This window comes from Carettochelys insculpta, chromosome 6 (assembly GCF_033958435.1).
Source record: "Carettochelys insculpta isolate YL-2023 chromosome 6, ASM3395843v1, whole genome shotgun sequence".
Classification (NCBI taxonomy): Eukaryota; Metazoa; Chordata; order Testudines; family Carettochelyidae; genus Carettochelys; species Carettochelys insculpta.
Genome location: NC_134142.1, coordinates 47,119,485 through 47,146,734, shown reverse-complemented (window position 1 = coordinate 47,146,734; position 27,250 = coordinate 47,119,485). Strand labels below are relative to the sequence as shown.

At 41.9% G+C, this 27,250-nt stretch overlaps 1 protein-coding gene across 1 annotated transcript; it reads left to right on the top strand.

The window, feature by feature from the left end:
- Positions 1–5,261: 5,261 nt before the first annotated feature.
- PSMA6 (proteasome 20S subunit alpha 6) lies at positions 5,262–25,327 on the top strand. The gene is made up of 7 exons (XM_074996844.1): positions 5,262–5,445; positions 13,416–13,510; positions 14,433–14,514; positions 14,814–14,969; positions 17,884–18,062; positions 21,651–21,745; positions 25,120–25,327. Exons 1-7 carry the CDS (start codon positions 5,370–5,372, stop codon positions 25,175–25,177), a joined length of 741 nt encoding a protein of 246 aa, XP_074852945.1. The 5' UTR covers positions 5,262–5,369; the 3' UTR covers positions 25,178–25,327.
- Positions 25,328–27,250: the final 1,923 nt, after the last annotated feature.

Genomic DNA, 27,250 nt, shown 5'->3' with positions numbered 1-27,250 from the left:
TTTTACAAACTAAAACTAAGTGTTTTCCTCTCTTGATAATGATCAGAATCTAATGATCATGCACAGTCAGGGAATTAATACCTCAAATATGGATCCTGTAGCTGACTAAATGTTCAGTAAGCATAGTTCACCAAATTCATACATGATGTAAGTCTGTTGAAGTCAGTGGTGTTTGGCCCATTACTTGCATCTTTGCTGATCAGAGTTCATTGTCCTCTGTGGTAAAAAAAAGATTTGTTGTGGCACCACTTGTTAAGATTTTATTGGGAGGAGGTGCTAAAGGGATTAAGCACTGGGATGGTCCCTGGGAGGTCCTAAAGAATTTTAGCTTCTACATTTCCAAATATGCAAAACTTCTTTGTTAGGTGAAATAGTACAGGCAGGACCTCCCTGATCCAGCATCCTTGGGACCTGACCAGTCCAAATGAGGGAATTTGCCAGACCAGGGAGGCCTCCTGCATCCAGCTCCCCAGCCTGCTGCCAGCTGCACTTCAGGCCTCAGTCACTCTGCCGCTGTCCCAGTTGGGATGCCTGCTCCTGACCCCCGTTCATCTGGCTGCCCAGCTGCCCTAGCCCCAGTCCCCCTGGCAGGCTACCCCAGGACCGATGCTTTTACTGGGGTGCACTGGTCCTCACCCCTCTGCCAGACAGACCCAACGGAGCTCCAGCTCCTCTGCAATGCCTGTTGCTGCAGGGTAGTCAGAGCTAATGATGCAGCAGCTCAGGAGACAGAGCCATAGCAGCATGACCCACAGCAGCCCAAGCTGGGGCTGCAGCAGTCAGGGTGCACTGACAGCCAGGCTGGGATCCCAGTAGCCCGGCAGTCAGCTGATCTGGCCCCAGCTACCAGCCCTGCCATGGCCCCAAGCTTCCAGCTTCCTATTGCCTGAGTCACAGCCACGCTTTCTGGCACAACCCTACAGGTTGCTGGACCAGAGAGTCCTGATGTAGGGAGGTGCAACCTGCAGTTTGTTTTTTAAATAAAAATTAGTTATATTAGGGACTTCACGGTAGGAAGTAATATGATACAATTGAATTTTGTATAAGCCTCTTTCGTAGAAACTTTATTTAATTGGAAGGCGGTAAAAGTGGTATAAATCACTGAAGAAGTGGTGTAAACCATTATCATTAACTATTTGTATGGGAATTGTAAATCCTCTTTTTTTACATCTACCATCCTTATACAAGAAACCCAGATGGAAATGCAATGTTAATCTTGATGGAAGGAGCTGAAGAAAAATTCCCTGTCCAGTTTTGTGATACAAAGAATTTGATGGGTCTTTTACTAAATGAAGCAGCTCCCTCCTGGGACTTTCACAAAAACACTCCCAGCACGCTAGCCACACCCTTTATGTCTGTGTAACTGCAGTGTGCCAGCCACACGTACTCTCTGGCTCTGAAAAGCCTTGGTTAATATTGCAGAGTGTTGTATAACTGAATTTTCCCAGCCTTAGATTTTCCACCAGAAATGTTATGGCCTGTACTGCCCAGCCCTCTCCTGGACATCACCAGTTATTAAGTCTATTACTCCTTTAACAGAATAATATGCCAATTTATTTCAAATTATTATTCAGACACTTTAAATACATTGGATTAGTGTAATGAGGCAGACTGGACACCCACAGACCTGGAAGTGGGAGGTGATCTGCACTGAGCCTTGGTGGGGAGAGCCACACCATGTTCAACCCTCTCATGGGGATTCAGCGGGCCGGACAGGAAGTACAAAAGGTGGGCTGACAAACTCACTTGAGTCCCAGCTGTCTCTTGCAAGCTCCCAAGTTGGCTGGCTGCTGCAGACCCTGAGGAAGCTGAGGACTGGCCAGGGCCATTTGTAGACATTTATAAACATGCAGAAGCTACAAGCCTGATAGAGACCCTCTTCCCTGACGACCAGGGGTATGTCTTCACTACACAGTCAGGATCGATCTTCTGGGATTCCATTTTGCACGCCTAATAGGCTGGAACAGAGTGGAGTGGGTGGGCCTACAGCCCCCCGACCCAACTGGAGGGTGGCCATCTCCCCTTTTGTTAGGTAAGACGCACACTCTTGTCAACCCTCCACCAAAGCTAGGAGGCCCAACTGCTTTGCTGCTTATCCTGAGTATGTGCCTGAGCCCTCGGCCTCTTTGCTGCCCCACCCTTACTCAAACCTGGGACAACTGATGGTTTCGCTGCTCATCCTGAGGATAGGCCTGAGACAGGGATTCTTTGCTGCCCTGCCCTGACAGCTTTGTAAACTGTTCAACCTTGATCACACACCCACACTCTCATCTCCCGTTGCTCTACTGATTCGCTATGCCAGCTGACCACCAGAGATGCAGTGAGATAGATAGGCTGCCCACAGACGTGGAGGGGAGAGGCCACTCACCTACAATAGAATATATTTAGATAAAGCAGGAAAAGAAGTTTATTAGCTGCAAAGACAGATTTTTGAGTACAAATAATGAGGCACAGAGGTCAGAAATGATTACTAAAAATAAATATATTAAATATAAAGCTAAGGCATTTACTAATACTGTGATAAACAATAGACGATCCAAGCAAAGTTTCTCACCATACGCTTACATCAGTCTTACTAAGCAAACCCTTTCCTAGAATCCAACAAATATTCCTTTGTTGCTTCAAATGTAGTGAACATGGTGTGTTTGGAAGGGGGTTGTACTTTTTTTTTTAATAGTTTCAGTCCCTCCCTTGAACAACATTTCCAGCTAGGCACCAAGAAACAGAGTTTCTGAGGAAGAATGTTCCTTGCTACTTTTTCCTCAGCTATTTAAACTTTCTTTGCTTTCCTCCCTGTTTGATGACTCTTTTTGCTACCTAAAAGCAAATTAGCAAAGTGCACATTCTGTTGTCTAAGACTGGTCTATTTGCCAACTTCTGTTTGTGCAGGATTGTGGAATTTGGAACATGGGAAAATCTTATACAGGGAAATATTATAACTTCACATACAGTGGTGCCACACATTTTATCAGGATAATACTGACCAACAAATGGAGTTTTCACATGGTATCTTACAAAGAACACTTAGCACAAGCACTATTACAATAATATCTAGGGGATAAACAAAGTATTCTATTAGCTTGATCAGAATTTACCTAACTGCTGTTTTGGTACATCATCTGCATACATAGTTTTCATACCCGATAAAGAACAAGTTTCGGAGGGATTTTGTCAGTTTTCCCTGCAGTTAAATAACTCCCATTTTCTGAAAATTGCATTTTTAATTGCAATGTCATCAGAAAGGAGAGCTGGTGATATGCAGGCCTATATGGCAGACCCACTATACAGAATTTTTGTGCAGATAAGGTGTCTCTGAGAGCACACCCAAAATTTCTTTTTAAAGTTGTCAAAATGTCTCAACCAACAGATTCATTCGTCCTTTTACCCCACTCTAAACCTTACTGCTCCAAAGGAGAGGCTAACTTCGGCAGACATATTCAACTTAGTTCTATGACATTAAAAGGACAATTGATGTTGGAACAGTTTTCCCAGCACTTTCAATGTCATAATTAATAAAACAAAATAGTAATAATTATTCCCAGCAGGAGAAATCCAGTACAAACAAAGGATTATATTATTGGATTTAGATGGGGAGTTTTCCTGTATCCTAGACATTGATATAAAAATCTGTCTTTCAAATGTCTTGCTGTAGGATGATGCAGCTTTTGACAAATATTGTCCAGAAATAAAAACCCAAACTTCTATTCAGAGGGTAGTAGATTTTTTTGTCTTTTAAACAGAAAGTGAACTTGAACATATTTTATTAAAAACAAATTCTTTATTATTGAGATGTAGTTTTATGAGATTTTTCTGAGCACAAAAATTTTTTCTAGCTAGTATTTTTGATGGATCATATCTGAACACGTCAAATGTGAACCACAGCAGTTTTACAGTGTTCAGAAAAATTTAGGCTGCAGGGATGCTAATTTTTGAGTGTATCTCACATCTTAACTGTTTTCTCACAAGTTGGCAATAATATTGGAACACAGTTCACTCTCACCTTCGCAACAAGATCAAATCATGATTTAGTTACAACCGTAGTTGCTAAGTTTTAAAAGAGGCAATAGCTTTATCATAGTGTAGAGTAACTTAAAGCCATAATGATTTCTGACAGAAACGCTCAACTACAGTCCAGGTAAGCAACTATTTTCCTGTTACCTAAATGTGTCTGTGAACAGGAAAGGGAAATAACATTGTTGCAATTTGTGCAAGTTTAAAGCTCTGTTTTAATTGAGCTAAGATAAGCTGTGGTGGTGTGTTTTTAAAGTGGTGGTGAAAACTACAGCAATCTCTTTTCTTTATTAAAGTAGGGGGAAATTCCAGAAGTATTGCCTTAGAGCCTTTTTTTTCTGCATTCAAAAATACACTGGATGCTGGGCATCCTCATACCCTCCTAGCATATTTTCCTTATCTATCCTTTATCTTCTGCTCATACATTCTCCCCCTTCACACTCTTTTCCTTTGCTGTGAGAACTAGAAGTTTTACTGTCCCTGTCCCTTTCCTCACTCAAACAAGTACATCTCCCCTTCAGAAGAGTAGATCACAATAGGTGAGAGCTGCAGGCCTGATCTGTCACACACAATTCTCAAAACAGGAACAGCACAATGTCACATCTGTGAGGCCACTCGGTGAGGCTTTACCATGGGATAGGGGCTGGGTGCCAATGGTAAATTGCAACGGTGCAATTTTTTCTTGGGTCTGCGGACAGCTGGATTTGCTAGCTCTGTTGCCCAGACAACTCACTAGCTTATAACATTATTAAACTTGTAAATGCAGCAACTTCCTTCCAAGCCAGGGTCCTTGTGTGGATGTGCAAGGGGCTACACTCCAATACCCAGGACAGGCTAGCTGGGCCGCGGTGGCAGCACTACCTCTCTGCTGGCAGCAGCAGAAGATGCGGGGAACCCCCTGTCCTAGCAAGACGACTACCGAAGCGTCAGGGAAGCCCTGCGCGCTAGACACAGCTGCAAAGAGCCACACCTCCAGCCCCTCCTTGGGCAGAGGGGCGCAACACGCCTGCGCAGTGAAGGATGCTAACTCCCGTTGCGATGGTATAAGCAGTATCAAAGAGCTTCACGCGTCTGCGCAGTAGGTCGCGGTTTGTACATGGATGGTGGGAAGCGAGGCTGTTGATTAAACGCATGCGCAAAGGAACAGGCGAGTGCGGTCACCTCGAATCGCAACTGTAAGCGAGCCAGCGGCTCCTTGGTCCTGGAGCGGCGTGATGTATTATGTGCGTCTGCGCGGAGGGGCACGTGCCTGCGCGACCCGGAAGCACTCCCCCAGCGGTTCCCAGACTCGAGCGGGCGGGTAGTGGGTTTTGCACGCTGTATTCCTGTCCAGTTCCTCGCGTCGCTCACCCACCGCCATGTCCCGAGGCTCCAGCGCCGGCTTCGATCGCCACATCACTATCTTCTCCCCCGAGGGCCGCCTCTACCAAGTAGGTGAGTGTCCGGCCGGGTAGCCGCCGAACTGCCCCGTCATGGTGCGGCCTGCGCCCTACCCTGGGCCTGCGCCCACCCCGCCCTCTGGGTGCTCCCGCGGGAGGCAGCTACGCTGTGCTCGGGTCTGACCCTGCCGCCGGTACTCTGGGTACGGGTGTTGGAACAGCAGCTGGACTGCACCTTCATGGCGTGGCCGGGAGCTCAGCACGCCCCTCCCTTGACAGCCTCTTCTCCGCAACGCGCCTCTTGAGATACCGCGGCACACAGCTCGAGGAGTATCGGACCCATCGTTTTCCTTTCCTTGCGCGGGGCAGAGGCTCCACAATCCCTCTGTACTATCACCGCACACACAAACAAGGTTCTCTCCGCACCGTAGCGGGATTGCAAAACTCCCTGCTTCAAAATGTGCCCTTGGGGTGAGAGTCCAGGTGAGGCTTTATCAAGTTCAATTTAGGTGATGCTTTGGTCATCAACGTGATGCCAGGGTACCTACAATTTACCTGTCTTAAGAAACAGATTTGAAAGGGAGGCTTTTTGTTGTATCTGAGAGAACTCCGCTAGTTTAATTTGAAGTGTGTTTTTAAGCAGACTTAGTTAAACCACTGCAAAACCGTGTTAGGACTAATCAACTCTAGCACAAATAGTAACAGAGAGGAAGCCGTGCTAGTCTATACATTATCAAAACAAAAAGCAGTCAAGTAGCACTTTAAAGACTAGCAAAATAGTTTATTAGGTGAGCTTTCGTGGGACAGACCCACTTCTTCAGACCATAACCATACGAGAACAGACTCAATATTTAAGGCACAGAGAACCAAAAACAGTAAGCAAGGAGGACAAATCAGAAAAAGATAATCAAGGTGAGCAAATCAGAGTGGAGGGGTGGAGGAGGAGAAGGTCAAGAATTAGATTGAGCCAAGTATGCAGACGAGCCCCTATAGAGTCTAGCACAAATAATGGGATTATCAAATAGATTGTAGAAGACTTTTTTAAAGTTATGTTTTGCCATGGTCACCACCATAATCCTATAGGCAGAAAAGCTTTGGAAAACAGCTTTCTGGTGCTATGGATAGTTTCTGGAGAAATGCAGATTTTTTTATACAAAAAGCCCAGTTCTGTATGTTAATAGAGCAAGAGTTTAATACTTCTAGAAAAGTATGTATTTATATTAAAGTTGAGTAAGTCATGCCTGTTATAAGAAATTACTGTGATGCAAATGCCCAGATTTTCAAGATTTCCTTAGCCTAGCCTTTGTACTTGTATGCCATCAGATACGCAAATACATGAAGGCTCTCATTTGGTTATATGGGTGATAGAACTTACACGCACACTAGTAATGAAGGTAAAATAGCATGCAAATACACATACAAATCTTTGCAGATGCAAAGTTGGGCAGTGGAAAGAGAATTCGGTTTGAAAAGTTGATCAGGAATGTCAGTTGCTTAGTTCTTGTACAGTGGTATACTTGTTAAATGTGCCATACAAAGATCTACTTGAAAATGCACCCGTACACCTTAGTCCAGTGTTTCTCAACTGATTTACCATTGTGGACTGTGTGTGCAGCTCTCAGTGTTAGGTGGGCCTCATCCACATAATCTATATGCAACTTCAGATTATCACATGGGCTGTTCTGATTGGATCACAAGCAGCCCAGAGGTTGAGAACCACTGCTTTAGTCAAATGCAGCAGTCACTCCCCTGGTTATCCAGCCTAAGATGGTGCTGAAAATAGCTGTCCCACCAGAATAATAGGAGTCAACAATGTTTTAAACATGGTCTACACTAAAATGTTTCGTTGTCGCAGCTATGTCACTTAAGAGGCTGACGGAAGAATTCTTCTGTTAATCTAACTACTGCTACTGGGGAGGTGGATTGCCTGCACTTATGGGAGAACCCTGATAGTTCAGATGGGTAGTGTCTATTTTGATGTGCTACAGTGGTACTGCTTCATGGTTTCAAGCATAGAGAAGCATTAGTGAAGTGGAGGGAATACAAGAGTAGTAATAAGGGTTCTGCAAACTGAAGGTATCATGGATGCTAAAAGCAAGTGTACAATGAGCTTGTCTTTATTATATGTAATATGTTTAGTGTGGTATACATTTATCATTTTTACAACAAACGTATGTAAACACTTACAATATTTATTACTCAATTAAGCTGAGTTATGGAGCCATACCCTGAGAATTGAAGAAAACACAGTTTTATCACATTATGTGGGACTATGTGTAGGAGCAAAACCATTTAGTTTGATTAATAATGAAGACTATTTAGAGTAACACAATTGGGCTGTGGTCATGCTAGGGCCCGCCCCCCGAGGGTTTGTGGTAATGTGGCACGTCAGAATATGCTAATGAGATGCTCCTATGAATATGCAATGCCTCTAGCATAATGGCAGCTGTGCGCATTTTGAAACAGCTGGTTTCGAAATGCACGCCTCCCGTGTAGCCAGGGGGCTTTTCAAAATGATCCCTGGATTTCGAAAGCCCCTTCCCATTTGATTTTGGGAAGAAGGGGCTTTGGAAATCAGGGGAGTTGTTTCAAAAGGCCCCTGGCTACATGGGCTGGATGTGTTTTAAAACCGTCAGTTTCGAAGTGTGTGTGGCTGCCATTATGCTAATGAAGCCCTCCATATATATGGCAGCACCTCATTAGCATATTTCAAAGTGCTGCATTACCATAGCCCCTCTGAAAGAAGGGGCTAGTGTGGCCATAGCCTTACAGCTATCAAAAGTTTGCCTTTATTTTTTAAAAAGAAAATAATTTTTTTTAAAAATCTCTGCAAGTAATGTTAGAAATGGAATGGATCGTCTGCAATTCTGTTCTTTTTGTTGTCTCTGAAGCATCTGTCACCAACCTCTTTTAGAAGACATGGTAGTGGGCTAGATGGGCTGACTCAGTATGGCTGTTGTGTTAAATTTTGGCCTTGTCTCCACTATGCATCGAATACCTGTGGGAGAGATCAATCCACTGGCCGCTGATGTATCGTGTCTCCTGTAGACATGATATATTCATGTCTGAGCTCACTCCCTTTGATACCAGCACTCCACCAAGGCAAGCAGAGCAGCTTGCATCAGTGGGAGAGCAGCCCCTGTTGTCTTTGTCATGTGCTAGATCACAGTAGGTATGTCTACTTCAGCCATGCTGTTTGTATGACTGAAGTACGCTAAGAGTGCAGGTAAATGTAGACAAGCCCTTAGTTATGAAGTCTATGGTTATCAGTGGTACAAAAGAACACATCTTAATGTTGGGGGTAATCTTGCATCAGTCACTTTTGGTAGCTTAATAATTGGTCTCATCTCCAATTTGATTCTTTGTTCTTGCTCTTTCATATCGTACTACAGTTTTTCCATTGCTGCTGCTGCTCTACTTTCACAAATTGCGCTTCCCTGTTGCAGTATGGTCGGGACCTCACAGGTCCCAACGGTCAGAATTTGCCAGACCAGGGAAGGCCCAGGGCTTCTGCCCCACACATCACCTGCTTCTTGTGTACTCTGGGCCTCCTGGGACTGCCACAGGGTTCCAGCAAGCGGGGGGCTCCGACCCCAACCCTGTACTGTGGGGGGGGGGTCTCTGGTCACAGCCCCAAGTTCCAGAAGGAACTTTGCTCCTCCAAACCCCGCCCCCTTAATCTTAAGATTAAGATTTTAAACCTCTTACCTTTTTTTGTTGTTCCCATCTGAACTTGCTACAGTTTGTCTGCATCTTTTTCTAAAGTGTACAGTCCAGAACTGGACACAGGACTCCGCTGCAGCATCACCAGTGCCAGCTAGAGCAGGAGAATTACTTCATGTGTCTTGCATGGAACACTCCTGTTTAATACAGCCCAGAGTCTTAGTTTGTTTCAAAATTGGAGTCGTGTCATTGACACTCATTCAATTTGTGATCCACTGTGGACCCCAGATGCTTTTCAGCAGTTCTACTGCTTAATAAGGTGTTCCCCATTTTGTATCTGTGCACTTGATTTTTTTTCCTTCCTAAGTAGTAGAACTTTGACTTTGTCTTTGCTGAGTTTCATCTTGTTGATTTCAAACCAAATTTTGAAACCATCATGGTCATTTTGAATTCTACTGTCTTCAAAAGTGCTTGCAATCCCTCCCATTTTGGGGTCACGTACATTCTGTAAGAATACTTCTAATGCATTAATGAGGTCATTGATGGAAATATTTAATAGTACTGGACCCAGGGCAGACCCCAGTGGGATCCCTCTAGATATTGTTCCTCCGGTGTGACAGGAAACTGCTGTTAGCTATTTGAGTACAGTTTTTCAATCAGTTGTGTTCCCATATTATCATAACTTAATCTGGACCGTATTTCCCTAGTTTTCTTGTGAGAATGCCTTGTGGGACTGTCAAAAACTTTACTACAATTAAGATGCATCACATCTCCGGCTTCTCGATTCGGAGAAGTCTGTCAAAGAGATTATAGGTGGGTTGGCATGATTTGTTCCTGGCTATTATTGTGAGCCCTGTTCTCCAAAGTCATATACATTGATTGTTTAATAATTTGTTACAGTATCTTTCCAAGTATTAAAGTTTAAGTTGAATGGTCTATAATTCCCATAAAGTAGTAAAAATATAATGAAAATTCAGAGTTTTAAGCTTGCTAGGTGATCACCTGAAGTAGTTGAAGTAATATTATTATTTCTGAGAGGCCAATGTCATTTCATTACTTTGGAGCTAATCTCCTTCCTTCAGCATTTCTTAGTTCCAATCACTGAAGTTGGCTGCCGTACCAAAGGAGTTACACAACCACTGATTTGTGTAATGCTGGACTGTCCGGTCATGTTTCATTCTGTGCATGTTCTTGGATGTGCATGTGCTTATTAGCAAACTTCTTACATGTTGGGAAGAGATTAGGGAGTTTCTGGAATTCATTGCCAAGTCATGAGGACTCCCTTCACTATAGCATGTACACAATTATTTCCTGCAAATATTACCTTTTCTGTTCCTCAGCTCACTTTTTCAGCCTCCCACAATCCCTCTCTCTCTGATTAGAGAACTGGGTTAGATGGGGGCTCTATTCTTAGGATCTGTTACATCACCTTCACTGACCTGAAGAGTGGTTGGTGTGTGCATGGATGCGTCTGTGATATTCCGAGCTGTTCGCCATCCAGGGGACCTAAAACTTGAACATGGCAGTGCACAGCTCTATCACTCGCATGCCATACCCAAGTTAGCCAAATGCTGAATCCTGCTGGGTTAGAGTAAGACCTGTGGTTCTGCATAAAAACAAAATACTATTGAAATACAGAAACTGAATTGGGACAATCTTGAGTTGAAAATAAAACTTTTATGTTTAGAATACAGATATAGCATGGACAAACAGGAATCAGTATTTTTAGTATGTTGCATGGCTTTTTTCCACCTACTGTAGTCTTTCTATAACTACAGGTTGCTTAGTATATTTAATGAAGAAAAGATAATTTAGTTTGCTAAATTAAATATTGAAAACAATTGTGTAGCGTGTTGCATGTGACTGTGTGCTATATGGAAGAGGTGACTTCAAGAAAACCTTTCTTTTTCTTCCTGAAGCTGAGAAATGTAAATCATTTCAACAAGGAAGTTTGGAAAAGGCAAGCATTCTTTTCATGAATACCCCTTGTAATTGGCCTCTGAGTAATGGTATTCTCTTGCCTTCTGTCATGTCAGTCTTAGGGCATGTTTACACTATGCCAGGGATTGACCCAGCTGGAATCTATCTACCGGGTATTGCTTTATCACATCATTGACGATGCAGTAGATTGACCACTGACCTTGCCCTGTTGATGCTGGTATTCCAGCATAATTAGAAGAGTACAGTAAACCCCCATGTTAAGCGGAGGTTATGTTCCTGCAACTCCTGTGTAACTCAAATTTTGTCACAAATGGGGAGCTTGCAGAAACCGGAAATTGACCAGCCCGCCAGTTTCCTGGCTCCCAGAGTGGCAGGGGGCTGGGAATCGGGGGGAACCCTGGTTCGCTTCTCCCCACTGCTTGTGGAACGGGGAAACTGACCAACTCATCACTGGTCAGCTTCCTGGGTCCTTCAAGCGGTGGGGAACCTGGGAACCAAGTGGTTCTGGAAGTGGCGGGGAGCTGGGAATCGAGCATCAGCCTGGGTCCTGGGTCCTGGTTCCCCTGCACTGTCAGGACCCAGGAAACTGACCAGCTTCGAGCTGGTCAGTTTCCTGGGTCCCACAAGCCTTGGGGAGCCAGGACCGAGGCTGCTGCTTGGTTTCCATCTCCCACCACTTGGTCAGTTTCCCGAGTCTCGCAAGCAGCAAGGAGAGAGGAACCAAGTGGCACCTTTATCTGAGGCTGCCGTTGGGGCCTGGGCTGGGAGCAGGGGACCTCTTCCCCCTGGCCAGGGACCCAATGGCTGGCTCTGCTGGCCGGAAGCTGCCGAACAGGTTTCCGGTCATAGAGCTATGGGGTCTCCCTGCCCCCAAGCCTGGGACCCTGCAGCTGGCTCTGATGGCCAGGTGCTGCCACTGCAGGGTCTCCCTGCCCCGCTTCTGTATCTCTTGGAGGGGGGATTACGGGAGCCAAAGTCAACAGGAGAGCAGTCCCAGTCAATCTTACCGTGTAACAGGCACCCTGGTTGGTATGTTGACTTCAGCTATGAAAATTGTGTAGCTGAAGAAGACCGATGGCAAAGGTAAGTATAGAGGAGGCCTTGGAAAGGGGAGATTTCTTTCAAGTAGAATTTGTTGTGCATGTGAAAATTTCCCCTCTTCCCACTGTTGTGAAGTTGTTTGCATTGCAGATGCTGCCACAGTTTGAATACATATGCTCAGTGTTATTGAAATGCTGAAGGACTGAAGAGTCTGTATAAACGTCAGTTACTATTGTAATACAATTATTTAGCTGAGACAAGTTACATTGCAACAAAGACTTTTTTGGAATGTCTTCTTGGAAACTGAGTAGATCAATTTATAATATGTGTATACCCACCATTATTTGCATTTTTTTTTTTACTAGTTACAAGTTTAGCTAGTGACAGATAGTTAAATGGTGGTTAATTGGGTTTTATGTAAATACGAATTTATAAGCTTTTCTTCTAATATGGAAATTAGCAAATAAAAATCATGGAGAATTGCTCTTAGAGTCTTGAGAGCTCATAGCTAACAGCAGCAGGGTTTAAGTGTTGAAGCCAAGTAACTGTAGATAATTTAACATAACATAAATAAAAATGATAAAATTCATTTTGGGGGGAATAGAGCCATTAATGCCATTAAGGTCCAGAATATGATGAGTTAGTGCTGAAAGTCTGACTCTTTTTTTGGGGATCCTTGTGACTTTTTTATATGGCTTCCATCACAGATTCATTCAGTGCTGTATATGTAATAAACATGAATTGCTAATTTAGTCTTACAGTAAGTTACAGTGCAGGCTTGAGTTTTGATTTTAAGTCTTAGTATCTAATTTGGTAGCTTTAAAGTAAGTGGCCATTTAGTAAAGTTCATGTTTCAACATTGGACCATTTCAATCAACCACTGAATTGATTTTCTTCTAACAGGCTTGTTTTGCAGATCTTGTTGAGTACATATCACCTTAGTGTAGCTTACTGTGTGTATATAAACTTATAAGAAATTCTGTTTTATATGCTATATTTAGTTCAACTTATGTTTGAAGGTGAGACCGCATGTTAAAACAAACAGTAGTAAAGTTAGGGTTGAACTTTCAAACTTTAGTTCTTGACTGTTCTGCCACTTGTTGTTGTTGCCTTTCTGCTCTTTGGCAGGGATGCACAATTTCCCATTTCAGATATTAAAAGGGAGAGTAGCACATTGTTGAGCACAGGTCAACACTCTCAGTGAACAAAATAGGATCAAACTCAGCCTGTACCAATGAACAAAAATACTAGAGCAAACAGAGACCTTGGTCCTTTAGGGAGATGTGTGTGTACTGGGCTTGCAGGCTCTGCCCCAAATATGGTTATTACATAGTGACATTGGCACTAGTATTTCTGATTTTTTTGTATGTATCTTTCTAGAATATGCTTTTAAGGCTATAAACCAGGGTGGCCTTACATCAGTAGCTGTTCGTGGGAAAGATTGTGCAGTAATTGTCACACAGAAGAAAGTACCTGTAAGTAAAACAAACCAAAGGCCCATTTCTAGAACATGAATAATAAATTATCATCCACATGTCTGTGGATTAAATAATACCTACTTGCCATTGTGCTATCTTGATTTGCCTCCTGTTTAGTGCTCCAGCATCTCTGCACCCCTACTCCCCACCACTTAGTTTCATTGTTGCCAAGAACTGGCAGTTCCTGACAGTACATTGGTATTCAAGGTTTGGGACTGTTTAGTCTGTTAGCATGTTGGATGGAGTAACATGACAGTGCTGAAGAAGAGAAGCAAGCAAGATGGAAAAAAATATTAACTCTTCATTTGAAGGGCAGAAACATACTAAGAGTTCCTAAAACTTTGTTTAGGGATCCTCAGAATTGTCCTGGAGAGGAGGATTCCATCTTCCTCCACTGTCACTCAGTCAGTAACCTTTTATGGTTCTTGAGTAGTGTCACCTTCTTCCTTTGCAACTTACTTGACTGATCACTGGAACACAGCCACAGAAATTCTTCCCACGTGTCTGCAGAACAATATAATAGGAACTTAGAGTGGAAGTTCAGCGACCCTTTGCAAATTCAGTTGGAGGTTGGCTCTTTGCCCCTCTTTCTATGCTGATAGTAGGTAGTGGAGTATGTGGAAGACAGTTTCCACCATAATATTTTGATTTCTGCCTCTTGTTGGCCTGAGGACAGGTCTGTACTTAATATGTTGCATCAGTGCAGCTGCACCATTTAAGTGAGGATACTCCTACATTTATCTGTATAACTGCATTGCTCAGGGGGTAGGGTTGTTTCTCACACCGCTAAACAACACAGTTGTGCAAACATAAGTCAGTACTGTGGCCCTGGTCTTGGTGATCTGGTATGAATGTCTTTTTCAGGTGTGAATAAAAAAAGTATTTTCTTTTAAATTATTTTGATGTTTTTATCTATTAGGACAAGTTATTGGATTCCAGCACAGTGACTCATTTATTCAGAATTACTGAAACTATTGGATGTGTAATGACAGGAATGACAGGTAAGTAGTTCACATTCTGTTTAAATAGCCAAACTTTTTAAATTCTTTTATTACTTCACTTAATATTACGTTGATATTTTCAAACTTTTTCCATCCAAAACTGGAGATGAGGCTTGAGAGGTATGATTTTTATTAACTGACAAAGAATTCTTAAATAAATTTTAGCACCTCAGGATTAGTGCTATCAATAGCATATCCAGCAATACAATGAGGTTTGTTTTCAAGAGCGTTCTCTAAACTATTTTTGGTGGAAGTAATGTGTACTTCAGTGGAAATAAATATTTTGTCTTTTGCATTAGCTGACAGCAGATCTCAGGTTCAGAGAGCCCGCTATGAGGCTGCCAACTGGAAATACAAGTATGGCTATGATATCCCAGTGGATATGCTGTGTAAAAGGATTGCAGATATTTCTCAGGTCTACACGCAAAATGCTGAAATGAGGCCTCTCGGTTGCTGTAAGTAAAATGTCTCAATAAATTTAACAGATACATTTGATTTTCTAAAAATCAAATGTATAGGAACAAATTCTAATGAACTTGTCTATGTGAAATGATATGGGCATAATTGAAATGCAGTGATGACTAGTGGTTAGAACGGGATGTTGGCACCAAGACTGGGGCCTGTTTGTTGATTCTGCCACTGACTCACCATACGAACACAGTCAACTCATTTAATCTCTACGTCAAGCTTTCTAATTTTGCAATACTGTTTCCCCTAGGTATCATGAGTAGAGCAAGTTAGTCAGAAAAATGCTATTTCAAGGAGGTGAAACATTTTGTCAAACCCATTACAGGTTTGACCAAACTTTGGAAACCTACCTGGTTTCCTAGTGGACTGATTGCTGTCTGCATTCTGGTGTCCACAGTTCCAGAGTAGCACTGCCTTCATGGACTTTGGAGTATCTGACTTCCTTCCAAGGAGCCAGGAGCCTAGCAGCCCCTGGGACTTCTGTTTCTCCCAGCTGCATGGCAGGGAGGGCACTTGAAAACTCTTGAGAGCTTTACTTTAAGGATAGCCCCACCAAGCCAGGGCTGCAAGGCTCCCTGCTTGAAATTAAGAGCCAGAAAGCCCTGGGAGCCTCACCTTTAGCTGGAGCTGGGCTTCTGACTCCACAGGGAGAACATGAAAGCCTAGAAAACCCAATCTCCAGTGAAGGCTCTCCGGGCTTCTAGGCTCCTTTCTACAGAGCTGGGAGCTTGGAAGTCAGGGGACTGGCAGACTTCCCTGGGGCCAGGGACAGCCTGAAGCTAGGCTGCAGCAGAGGTTTCGATACTGAGAGCACTAGCAGCAGCCAGTGAAGTTGACACTCGTGGTTTCTTTGGAAATGCCATCTTTTGGTGTTTCAGAAGGAAGTTTTTTGGTTTGCTGAGAAATTTTGGCAAATTTGGTTTCGGTGCAGTGCAAAATAACCTTTAATTTAAAAAAACTCCAAACTTCATGGAAACCAAAAATAGTAGTTTCCATCAGCTCTAACTATGGTGCTTAGTGTTTTCTGGGGCCCATGGATCAAAGGTGCTATTAAAGTGTAGGGCAGCATGTGTTAACAGCTGTGGAGCTGTAACATGCCTGATGTGATTATTCCTTTTGGGAGTAATTTGATGTTTTTCATTGTATGTATAATTTGTGCTTTAAAACACATACTTTATTATGTTATTCTCTATAGTGAAACAGGCAAGGATAGCTCAGTGGCTTGAGCATTGGCGTGCTAAACCCAGGGTTGTGAGTTCAATTTTTGAGGGGGCCATTTAGGGATCTGGGGCAAATAGATTACAAAATTTGATATATAGATAGGTAGATATATATATCTATTAGGGATGGTGATAGGTCCTGCTGTAAGGGCAGAGGGCTGGGCTCAATGATTGCTGGAGATCCCTTCCAGTTCTATGAGAGAGGTATATCTCTATATTTTATTTTTATTTTTTTTTAGGTAGGTAGTGTGAGCCAGATATGCATTTCGGGTACAGTTAACTTGTGGAGAGATCACCATAAGGCACACGCACTACATTAGAGTGCTACTTAAAATGCTGAGGCCTTACATAGGGACTTAGTAGTGCATGGGGTTCATGCTGACCTTTTAAACAATGGAAAGACGTATGCAATCAGTTACGCCATGTGAAAAGAGGTGGTGCGTGAAGTCTTTAGAAACTTTGTATTTCATATTTTTTAAAAGAGTGTTTGCAACTTGGCTTTTCTTATTAGAGGGTTTGTGTGTCTGTTACTGCCAAATGGGTAACAACGTTTAAAATGTCACAGATCCAGAATAAAAGACTTCTGTCCCATGATGTTTTTGTTGAAACAGTGTGCTGCCACTTTTTCACACAACATGCATAATTTTCTGTAATGGTATCAAGACTGACTTTAGAAATGCTGACTCATTTTTGGCAATTTTCACAGAAATCAGTATTTCCTACTAAAGTAATGTATTTAAAGTAGCAGTGTAGTTTGTTTCTCATGTTCATAATTTTCTTAGACTTTATTTGTGCTTTCTCTCCTGCCAAAGTTTGACCAAAAAATTAATATTCTAATTTGTAGGAGAGTGAGAGAATGAAAAGTGCTTTCCTCTTTGCAGAAACAGCAGATGAGCTTTTTTAATAGAGCTACACGGCAAGTAGCTGAAAGTTTGTTTTTGATAGTGGTTTTCATTTACAGTTTTAAAAATGCAAATTGAATGTAGGTACAATAGTAAAACTCAACTCTGCACCTGGTTATTACTTGTTTGTAGCATATGTTAAATTATCGGTTCAAGGGTCTTAAAAATTGCACTGGTGAAATCAGATGAGTCCCTAAGATTTACAAATTTAATTGTTTTAGAAGATTCCTTCCGTTTTTAAGATGAAATTAAAAAGAAAATGCAATGTACTGCAGAGCAAGACCATATTGTAAAGTTAGTCAAAAGTATGCGAGTTAAGGTTCCGTTAACTTGACTGTGCAACATGATCGCTAAAATTGTCTGTTTATTGTGGTTAAATATACAATTAATTTCTCATTCTACAACAAATACAGGATGTGCACTGTGCTTGACATTGCCTTGCCTTAAATTTTGTATTATCAGACCTTGTGTCTCCTTTGCAAGGTCATCTGTGGATTACATTTTCTGCATTTAAGGAATCGTTTGTTTTGTGTGTGGTTAAAACTCTTGTTTGGTCTGAAATAAGTCACATACTTGGAAATGAGATGCAGTTGAAAAGTGTCTTTCTTGCTGAAGTGATAAAGGAGAAACATTAACCTCAGAATAAGAAGGCTAGATCCAAAAAACGTGTATCCCTGTGCACGGTCCCAGTTCATACTAGAGGAGAGTCTACAGTCTTAAAGATAGAAACCTGAATCACATGAAACTTTGGTTATGCTGAAATATTTTTTTTTTTAAAGGCATGATACTGATTGGTATTGATGAAGAGCATGGCCCTCAGGTATACAAGTGTGATCCTGCAGGTTACTATTGTGGGTTCAAGGCCACAGCTGCAGGAGTCAAACAAACAGAGTCAACTAGCTTTCTTGAAAAGAAAGTTAAGAAGAAATATGACTGGACATTTGAACAGACTGTGGAGGTAAGTCAGTAGCGGAAAATCTAACAGAGCCAGAATTGCTCTTGTACCTGTATAAAGGCTTATGATGCAAAGAAGTCTTTGGCTACATCTACACTACAGCAATCTGTCAACAGAAATTGCTGTTGGAAGACATCTTCCAGCAAAACTTCTGTCAACAGATCATCTCCACACACACAAGTGGATCAAAAAAGTGGTCCGCTCTGGTGACAGAGCAGCCAGACTGGCCGACCAGTCTCTCGACAGAATGGTCAACTGGAAGCTCAGCACACGGGGCTGCCTGGTGAACTGGAAGCCCCCTCTGACAGAGGGCCCCAAAGCATTTACACAACTTTTTTTGTAGACAGAAACTGTCAAAGATATTATTCCTCATCACAGAGAGGCAGAATGCTTTCGGCAGAAATGTCGAGGTTTGTTGACAGTGCTGACAAAACACATGTTGTGAGTAGATGTGCTGCGAGTTTTGCTGACAAAACTCTCTAGTGTAGACCTAGCCTTTGTGTTTCTGCCAGAGTAAGCAGCCATATTCAGTAAAAAATTTTCTTAATTTTGAAGGTGCTTAATTAGAGTTTGTGCTATGCATTTTATAAGGCTTTTCGCATATCCATATAGGGTAATTGTATGGGTGGGACACTTTATCTTTGTATCGAAATCCCTTGTAAAACATGTAAGTCATGTACACATTAGAATGCTTACCACCTTTTGTCCACCAATAGACTACATCTAGTGGACTTTACCTAAAGGATTTTCTTAATTTTATCACTATTTAGTTGCTGGACTTGTAATATTTTGCTTCCTTGTAAACTGACAAAAGCAGTGAAATCCAGTTTTGTCCCCCTCTCTCCTTAAGTTCTTTTGAATATAGACAGTCTTTTTTTTTTCTTTAGAAATAAGACTCTGACGTTGGCACAAACTGAACCAAAACTGGCTGTTAACTTTCAATGCTTCTGGCCTCTTGCTGCAGAGTCACAATTTTCTTTTTAAGTGTGTTAGTTACTCAGAACCCTGCATAGTGGAAGACAGAAAATCCTGCTGCATCAGTTTGTGATTATTGTCTTGGGTTTGCTCTTTGAGGAGTAAGTCATTATGGATGGTTTTAAAGGCTTTTAAACCTTCATGCCTGAAGGCAGTTTAGAATTTAGTAACTTTCCTATTTTAGATAGTAACTGTGACACCAGTGCTGACAGCTGGTAGTGTGGTGAGCGTACACGGCATTAGTAGCACTGGAATCATCATGGTTAAGGGTGTATCCCCTCTAATGGACATGTATATTCCCCGGGATACCAGTAGAAGCCTTAAAAGGAAGATGCTGACTTTCTGACCTTCCATATATGGCCTGTTAGAGAGGCAGAGGTTCAAATGCATTTGTGCCAGACATAGTGGCATTTTTCAGCACTGGAAGTGGCAAGTTTATTCCCCATTTTAGAGCTGGCTTTAAAATTATACTGTGTAAGTGTGTGTGTGTGTGTGTGTGGAGGGGGTATTTGGGGTTTTTTTGTTTTGTTCTTCTGTTTTTTTTCACTCTGAAAACAAAATAAATAGCTGCTAAGAATAGGTTACAGAAGCTAGTATGTTCCCACTGAGCGTCAGTCCCACGCTGTAATACGTTGATACTATTTAGCCTGACTTTTCTCTGGAGGACAGATAAAGGCCCAGGAAACCTCTATGAAGCTAGTACTAGATCTGCAGTGTGTGGTTGCGTATAGAAATGCATTGTCTGACTCCTGTGAGATTCCATTTAGCAGCTGTGTGCCAGCGATTGCTTATGTTTAAATGCGGTAAGTATAACATCAGCTGTAGTGGAAATGCTCATTCAAGACACAGCCTGAAAATGTAAACTATTATAAAATAGGTAAACACTTTCTTGTGGGAAACATGGGAGATTTGAGTTTAAACAGTCCCCTTCATGGCCCATCTACTGCTCCTGTCTAATTTTGTTCTTTAGTCATAATGCTGATCTTGTGCTACACCAAACGCTTCAGTCACATAAACTGTAATAACTTGTTTCTGCTGTTGGTTTGGCAGGAAATTGTTTTAATGAAATGCATATGCATATGTAGAAATTGAATTGAGGTTTTTATCTAAATAGTTAGTTTTTCTTCGTCTGCACTACAGTGAAAAATCCCTTTTTTAAAAAAAAATTGTTGGTATTAAATACATTTTCAGTTATAAATTAATCCTTATAGGGACATTAAACAGTTGTCATTTTAACACCCAAAATAGAAGCTGAAAACAGGTTTACAAAAGTCTTGAGGGAGTTATTGAGTCATTCACGCCTTATTGAAGTTCAATGTGAGATGAATACCTAACTCCCTCAGACTCCTTTCAATATCCCATTCAAAATAATTGTCATCAAGATCAATTTTATTTGTTTGCTGGCTTCTTTATGTCACTCACATTGGGCAATTGAAGTTGATTGAGTCTATTCCTAGTGATTTTTATATTCTGTTTTTTATGCACAAAATTGGAATGTTTTGAAAGCAGATGCTCGAAAAGGAATGTTTATACACTGATGAATTCCTGTTCCAATCAATTCATAGAAAGATTTCTGTGTTTTTCCCTTAGGTTTTGTTTTCACAAAGCCTATGTCTTGGGCCTGTGTTGACCCTATTGTTTCTTTAAAATTTAAGTCAGACAGGAGAAGTTAATCTGATGAGCAAAACCAAGAAATCTGATGGTATATTCATGCTTTTCCAGAATCCTTTTGTGAGGGTGAAAGTCTTCGAGTGATAGTGGTGATTGTCATAATATGACTTCTATATACTCTGCTTGCAAGGCATAATTCTGTTATAAAACATCATTTCAGTTCTTCAGAAATAATCACTTTTTTTTATTTTTCAGTTTAAATAATGAAGAAGTTACCTGTCCAAGGCTCTATCCCCCATGATACGCCATTAACAATACAGTTAAATATCAGGAACATTTAAAATCAGTTTGTTCAGTTCACCACCTACAACTGATATTTTCTGTCCCTATCCTCAACATTACAATTACGATTTTAATACAAGATTAACTATGAAGAGAGAGGCTAAGAGAGAACTTGTAACACATACCTTGGATAATTAGTAAAAGGAAAGAGTCATTATTAATTTCAGTATTTTTAAAATCCTGAATAAGATGCCATGTTATAAAAAGAATAACATAAAATAGTAACTGCCTGAGTGACTTTGTGCATCTGTTTGTGAAAAGCATGGTGGTCAAGAAAATACAACCAAGGTAAAACTGGGTTGCAGTTAAGATGTCTAACTTGTTTTCTGTTGGTGGTAAATATGCTCAGCTCAAATCAAAAGATGGTAATCTTCGCCAGTGAGTGCTCTGAGTACATTGCTTTGCTGATAAGCACTTTGTTGGATTTTTTTTTTCATCAGGAAATCCCAAGATGCGTTGACTCTCTTTCTGGAGTGAGGAGACCTGAATTTTGCTATCAGAGCAATTTGTTTGCAAATTATTTTCTGTGTGAATAGGTGGGGAAGAGAGCGAGTGATTTACCTTGAGATTAAAAGATGGACTGTCAAGACCTGTGTGAAATATCATTCAGAAAAAGTGTTTTGAGTGCTTTCTTGTGTACTTATCTGACTGTTTTACTTTTAGACAGCAATAACCTGCCTGTCTACTGTTCTGTCTATTGATTTCAAACCTTCAGAGTTAGAAGTTGGAGTAGTTACAGTTGAAAACCCTAAATTCAGGTAAGCTAAATGATTTTGATAGAACTTGATATGCTTTCCTGTTGTGAATAGCTAACTTTAACTTCCTCCCTTCATAAGGGTTAAGTTAAAAAATAAATGAAAGTGAAAAGGCTTTGCAGGGGAAAAAACCACTTGCAACTTCCTAAAAAATTTGGGAGTGGGGAATATTTGACTTCCTTTCAGATCACTTTTTGCAATTGGAAAGCGTGAGCCTAAATTTAAGGCTCTGATTAGGCACGAAACTTTTTTGAAACATTGTTCAGTAAACCTGCAAAATGCATGACTTCGAGTTGCATTTAACTTGCCTTAAAATGAGTTAAGCAAAACTATAAGCCACTCTGCGGCTGTCTGTCTGCCCGGCTTTCCCCATTTGGGAGAAGCTGTGCCGCCTCAGCTGTGTGTTTGGCATGGCTTCTCCCAGCTGGGGGAAGACAGGGAGAAGCTGCGCCTGGCTTCCAGAGTGGCAGCGAGTGAGGAACCAGACAGCAGCATTATGTCTGATTCCCTGCCTCACTGTGGGAGCCAGGAAACTGGCCAGCACAGCAAGCGGAGGGGAGCCGGGAGCCACGAGCCACGTAAGTCGGGGTCTACTATATAGCATGTTTTTAATCACTGTTTCATAAAAACCACAATAGCACCTAAACTGGTACTGATAAGACCTGGTCTGCCATTCTCTTCCCTTACTGCTGACCACGATAACTAACATGTTTTAGAGGTGTTAAAAATGTTTTTTATGCTGCGTGTTAAATTATGTTTAAAAACAGCATCATAGAAATGTAGGGCTGGAAGGGACCTCAAGGGGTCTTCTAGTCCATCCTCCTCCTCCTTCCACCCAATGGTCTTCTAGTCCATCCTCCTCCTCCTGCCTCTATGCCAATGTGGAACCAAGTATGCCTAGACCAGTGGTTCCAAACTTTTCAGCATCATGCCCCCCTTCTGATTTTTTTGAGAAACCCTCATGCCCTCATCTCTTCTGTACCATCATCCAACCCCCCCCCAAACAAAAAATTCAATTTGTAATTTAAAATAAATACAAAAACTTGATATTTAAAATTTGAAATAATTTTTTTATAAGCACAAATAGGTTTTTCTTGGCCCCTTGCGGGTGCTTGGTACAGCCCCAGGTGGCTGGCTGCCTGAGCCCCATGCCAGCCATCAGACCTGCCCGCACCAGCACCCTCCGAGACCTGTGCTTCCAGAGCCGCCCACTAGAGCCCTGTGCCACTGCGGCCAACCACCCACCCACCTACCCATCCACCAGACACCCCCTGCCCGCCCCAGCTGCTGGCCAGCTGCCCAAGCCGCCCACCTAAGCCCCTTGCTGCATGGGCCAGCTGCCTGCCCGCTATCCCAAGCCCCCAGATGCCAGGGCCAGCCGCCTGTCTGCCAGCCCGTGCCACCCAAACCCCATGCTGACAGGGCCGGCCAGCCACCCGCCAGCCTGAACCAACTAAGCCCCGCGTTGCCAGTGCCAGCTGCCTGCCCATGAGCCTGAGTTGCCTGAGCCCTGTGCTTCCGGGTCAGCCACCAGCCCAAGCCACTTGAGCCCTGCAATGCTGGGGCCAGCCACACAAACCCCATGAGTCCCACAAGCCAGCCAGCCACCCAAGCCCCTCAAGCTTGGCGAACTGCCCATCCAAGCTCCTTCTCTTCCAAAAACCACCAGCCCCCGGCTCTTATCTCATCTGATCCAGGCACCCCAGCCTCCCATCTAACCCCATCCTCCTCCGTCACCAACCCCCACTCACTCACCTTTGCAGAAGGTAGCTAGCTCCATGTGGGTCTTTGCCGGCTGCCTGTTTTTTTTTAAAAAAAAAAAAAAAGTTAAAAAAATTTCTTCATGCTCCTGTTTGGGAAACCGTGGTCTAGACCATCCCGAACAGGCGTGAAGGATTTTCAGAACAGATTCAGCAATGAGGAGGTTATGATGATTCCATTACCTCAGAACACAGCTTTTCATGTGTGTTGCACTATTTTGGACTATACCAGTTTGTTCTCCTGTTTCTCAGGGTGGCATCCGCATTGAACACAGTACACTAACTAAGGTGTGGCCAGTGCCTAACTGAGCACGACATTTACCTCCTGTGTCTTATACGATATTTCCTGTTGGTACACCCCAGAGTATTAGCCTTTTTCACAACTGTGTCTGAAGCTAATCAGGACCAATGAACTTGATTTATAGGTTTCATGTACACTTGGCAAAGCCCTGTCTGAAAATATATATTTTTAAAAAATAATTGAAAGGTTCTGACCACTTGATTGATTTACCTGTATTTTTGGATTTTTTTTTTTCTTTTCCCAAGCACACTTTAGAGACACCTCAGTTAAGTATACCCTACTCCATTGACAAAACCAGCAAATCTTGTACATGCTACAGGCCAAGTAGCTCTATACTGAGATTCTTATGAGATTATCTGAAGATGACCGAGTTAAAGGTTGCATTTAGAATCATTTGAGGCTAGGAACCTTCAGTGTGTACCTCGGTTCAAGGAACACACAGGTTCTGCTTGTGAAGCAATGGAACTTGTAAGAGTCCTAGATCCAGTTTGTGGTGGAGTTTCTGTCTTTCTTTCTTAAAAATAAACTTGCATTAATGTACCTGAGAAGAAATAACAAATACACAGTCTGGAAGTTCAAAAAGTTACAGTTGTTTTCACAGCACTAGCTTGGTTGTGTTTTGTGTGTGTATAATGTATATTAATTAAATTTCATTTCCATTTATTCCTTAATATTTGGGTTGTAAAAGCATGGTATAACATCAGTTTGCAACATTTAAAGGTGAAATAATGCTGGCTTTTTGCATTTAATACAGTTTATAAAAACTAAATGCTGTTCAGGTGAATGTTAAACGGCACAGAAGATTTCCTACTAAGAGGGCACCTACTGCGAACTCCCTTTTTGTCACTGTAATTCAAGGGCCCCATGCTGAGGCTCTGTTGTTCTAGTCCCTGGCAATGGGTGTACATGGAAGCTTGGGGATGAAGGACTTTTAGTCAGAGCCAGCCTTTCAAGAAAAGAGGAACACTGAATTTGAGTCCCCTTTTTGAACAGCTATCCTATTGATAGCTCTTATTTTTCCCCCACCCCAGTACATCATGATAGCTACTTCCTCAGCTTTGCAAGCATATTGCTAATGACATGTATATGCCTGTTCTGTCCCACCACTGCCCTGTTGCTCTCCAGAATCATGCACTCTCCTTTTGGGGTGTTCACAAATAATCAGCATGGCTTATTCATTACTGCTGCAATTGTAAACAGACAAAAGGTACAGCTGTACTGCTTCTAGTGTATTTGTGGGGATATTAAAGATGGAATGTGATGGGATAAAGCAAAGAATAAACAACTATTTTCAGAATGCGTTTTCCCTTTTTTAGGATTCTTACAGAAGCGGAGATTGATACACACCTTGTAGCTCTAGCAGAGCGAGATTAACTAGTTGTCTTAGTTGCATTGACTGTGCTTCTGGCCAGGATTTTTGGTAACAAGAAAACGCTTATCAGTGGCTCTGGATTATGGTTTGAAAATGGAATGCTATATGGTGTATTTTACTCTGTCCAAATAAAACAGAGGTTTTTGAAAATGTTTGGTGTTTGCTTTGTCATACTTTTGTTTAAAATAAGAGCTTGCTTTTTTAATGCTGTGAAAACATAATTCAGGAGTGGTAGATTGGAATGCTTCTGCAGTAATTTGCCTCTTGCCATATGGGTTCTGGAAGGAAAATGTGGTGAATTCTATTCCATGGGTTTGAAATGACTGACCTGCTTATTTTTGGGCCATTAGTTCTGATTTTACCTATAATATTGCTGTACATTTCTGTAGTGTCATTTACTATAAACTTTTCATCACTTCTGCAAACCAGAAACATACTACCCTATTCTATAGAGGGCAAATATGAGAACTAGAGAAGGTAAAGTAATTTGTCCCACATTCATAGTGATACCGTAACAAAACTGAGTCCATTTCTCAACCACTAGCCAACACTGTCTTAAAGATTACACTTTTTCTTCACAACAGATGTTGAATATCACAAAGGTCATCTGTCTCCATCATTTCATTGCTTCCCCCACATCCCCTAACTTCTCACAAGCATCTGTGGGATTTAAGAATCTCGCTGCCTCCCTGTTCTCCATAATCTTAGAGGAGGTAAAGGGCAGTTTTGTCATGTGAGTCATAACCTAAGCAGTTGGGATTCTTGACTTCCCTGTTCAGACACACATCTCTCTGCCCTTGCATCAGCATACTTCCATCTTCTCCTATAGTTCTCTGCTCCCATGTCAGGCTCCTCACTTTGGCCCCTTAGCAGAGGAAGAATATTTTTTCCCTTAAGCAGTGTCTTAGGGCCTTTCTGTTCCTAGCTGCTGCTGCTGCTCTGATTTTTACTGCAGATGCAGCTAGAACAGTGCCTGCAAAATCTCCTTCAAACCAGGAAGACCAGAGACTGGGTTAGAAAATGACAAAATTAATCTAATTTGAAAATGTTTTTTCTAAAGAACTTTTATTTTAATATTAATTGGGGGTTTGCTGCTATATCTGTCAGCAAAGTGTAGCTTACAAAAGATAAGATCTGTACTTTTTGAGCCATAACTTGTTCCCCAATTCTATACGACTCACTTTATTCATTGTTCATTAATCAAAATCAGTATTACATGTGAGCTGTGGAAAGGAAAGGCACTTACTACAATAATTTCATTTATAAGGTATCACTGTGTTTTTACTGCAGACTGATTCTACATCATAGTTTCATGTGGAGCAAAGCAGTTACCTTGCTGTGCTCTGATGGAAGTTAGCCCATTGATACAGACATTCTATTGGTTAACCACATCCAGCTTCATGAGACATGAAATGAAAGGTTTTACTTTTCCAGTAATCATTCTGGCTACAGATCAGGTGCTTGTAGAAGGTATAGCTGTTGGCACCCATGGAACTATAAGCTTCCCCTGTAACTTGCAGGAAAGGTAGTGGATTCTGTGGTACAGAACATAGGCAATTCCATGACTGTTTTTAATACCTGATACCTTCAGGTCTTATGCTCTGTCTGATCACCTGCTATCACAGGGCATTACATTTCAATCAGTTGTCCTTGCACTGAGCCCAGGGACTTGTTTGACCAAAGCCTATCATCCAGGAAGGAATCCGATCTTAATTAAGGATATCAAGAGTCTACTACGTTCTCCTTGTAGTGTGTTCCAGTGGTCACCTTCATTGTTAAATGTTCTATTTCTATTTTGAATTTGTCTGGATTCATCTTCCACCTACTGATTCCTGTTATGCCTTTTTCCACTGGATTAAAGAGCCATTCATGTACTTATTCACTGTAATTACATCATTTGCTCAATCTTTTTTCAGAGAGTATATCTACACAAGCTGTGACAGTGAGCCTCCCAGCCCAGATGGCCAACTTGAGTTGGTTTCAGAGCCCAAATTGCAACTTCTGAGTGCTGGCTACACAGCTTTTATAGACCACTGCCATGATCCACACCAACCTGAGTTAAGGCGATTTTTTCA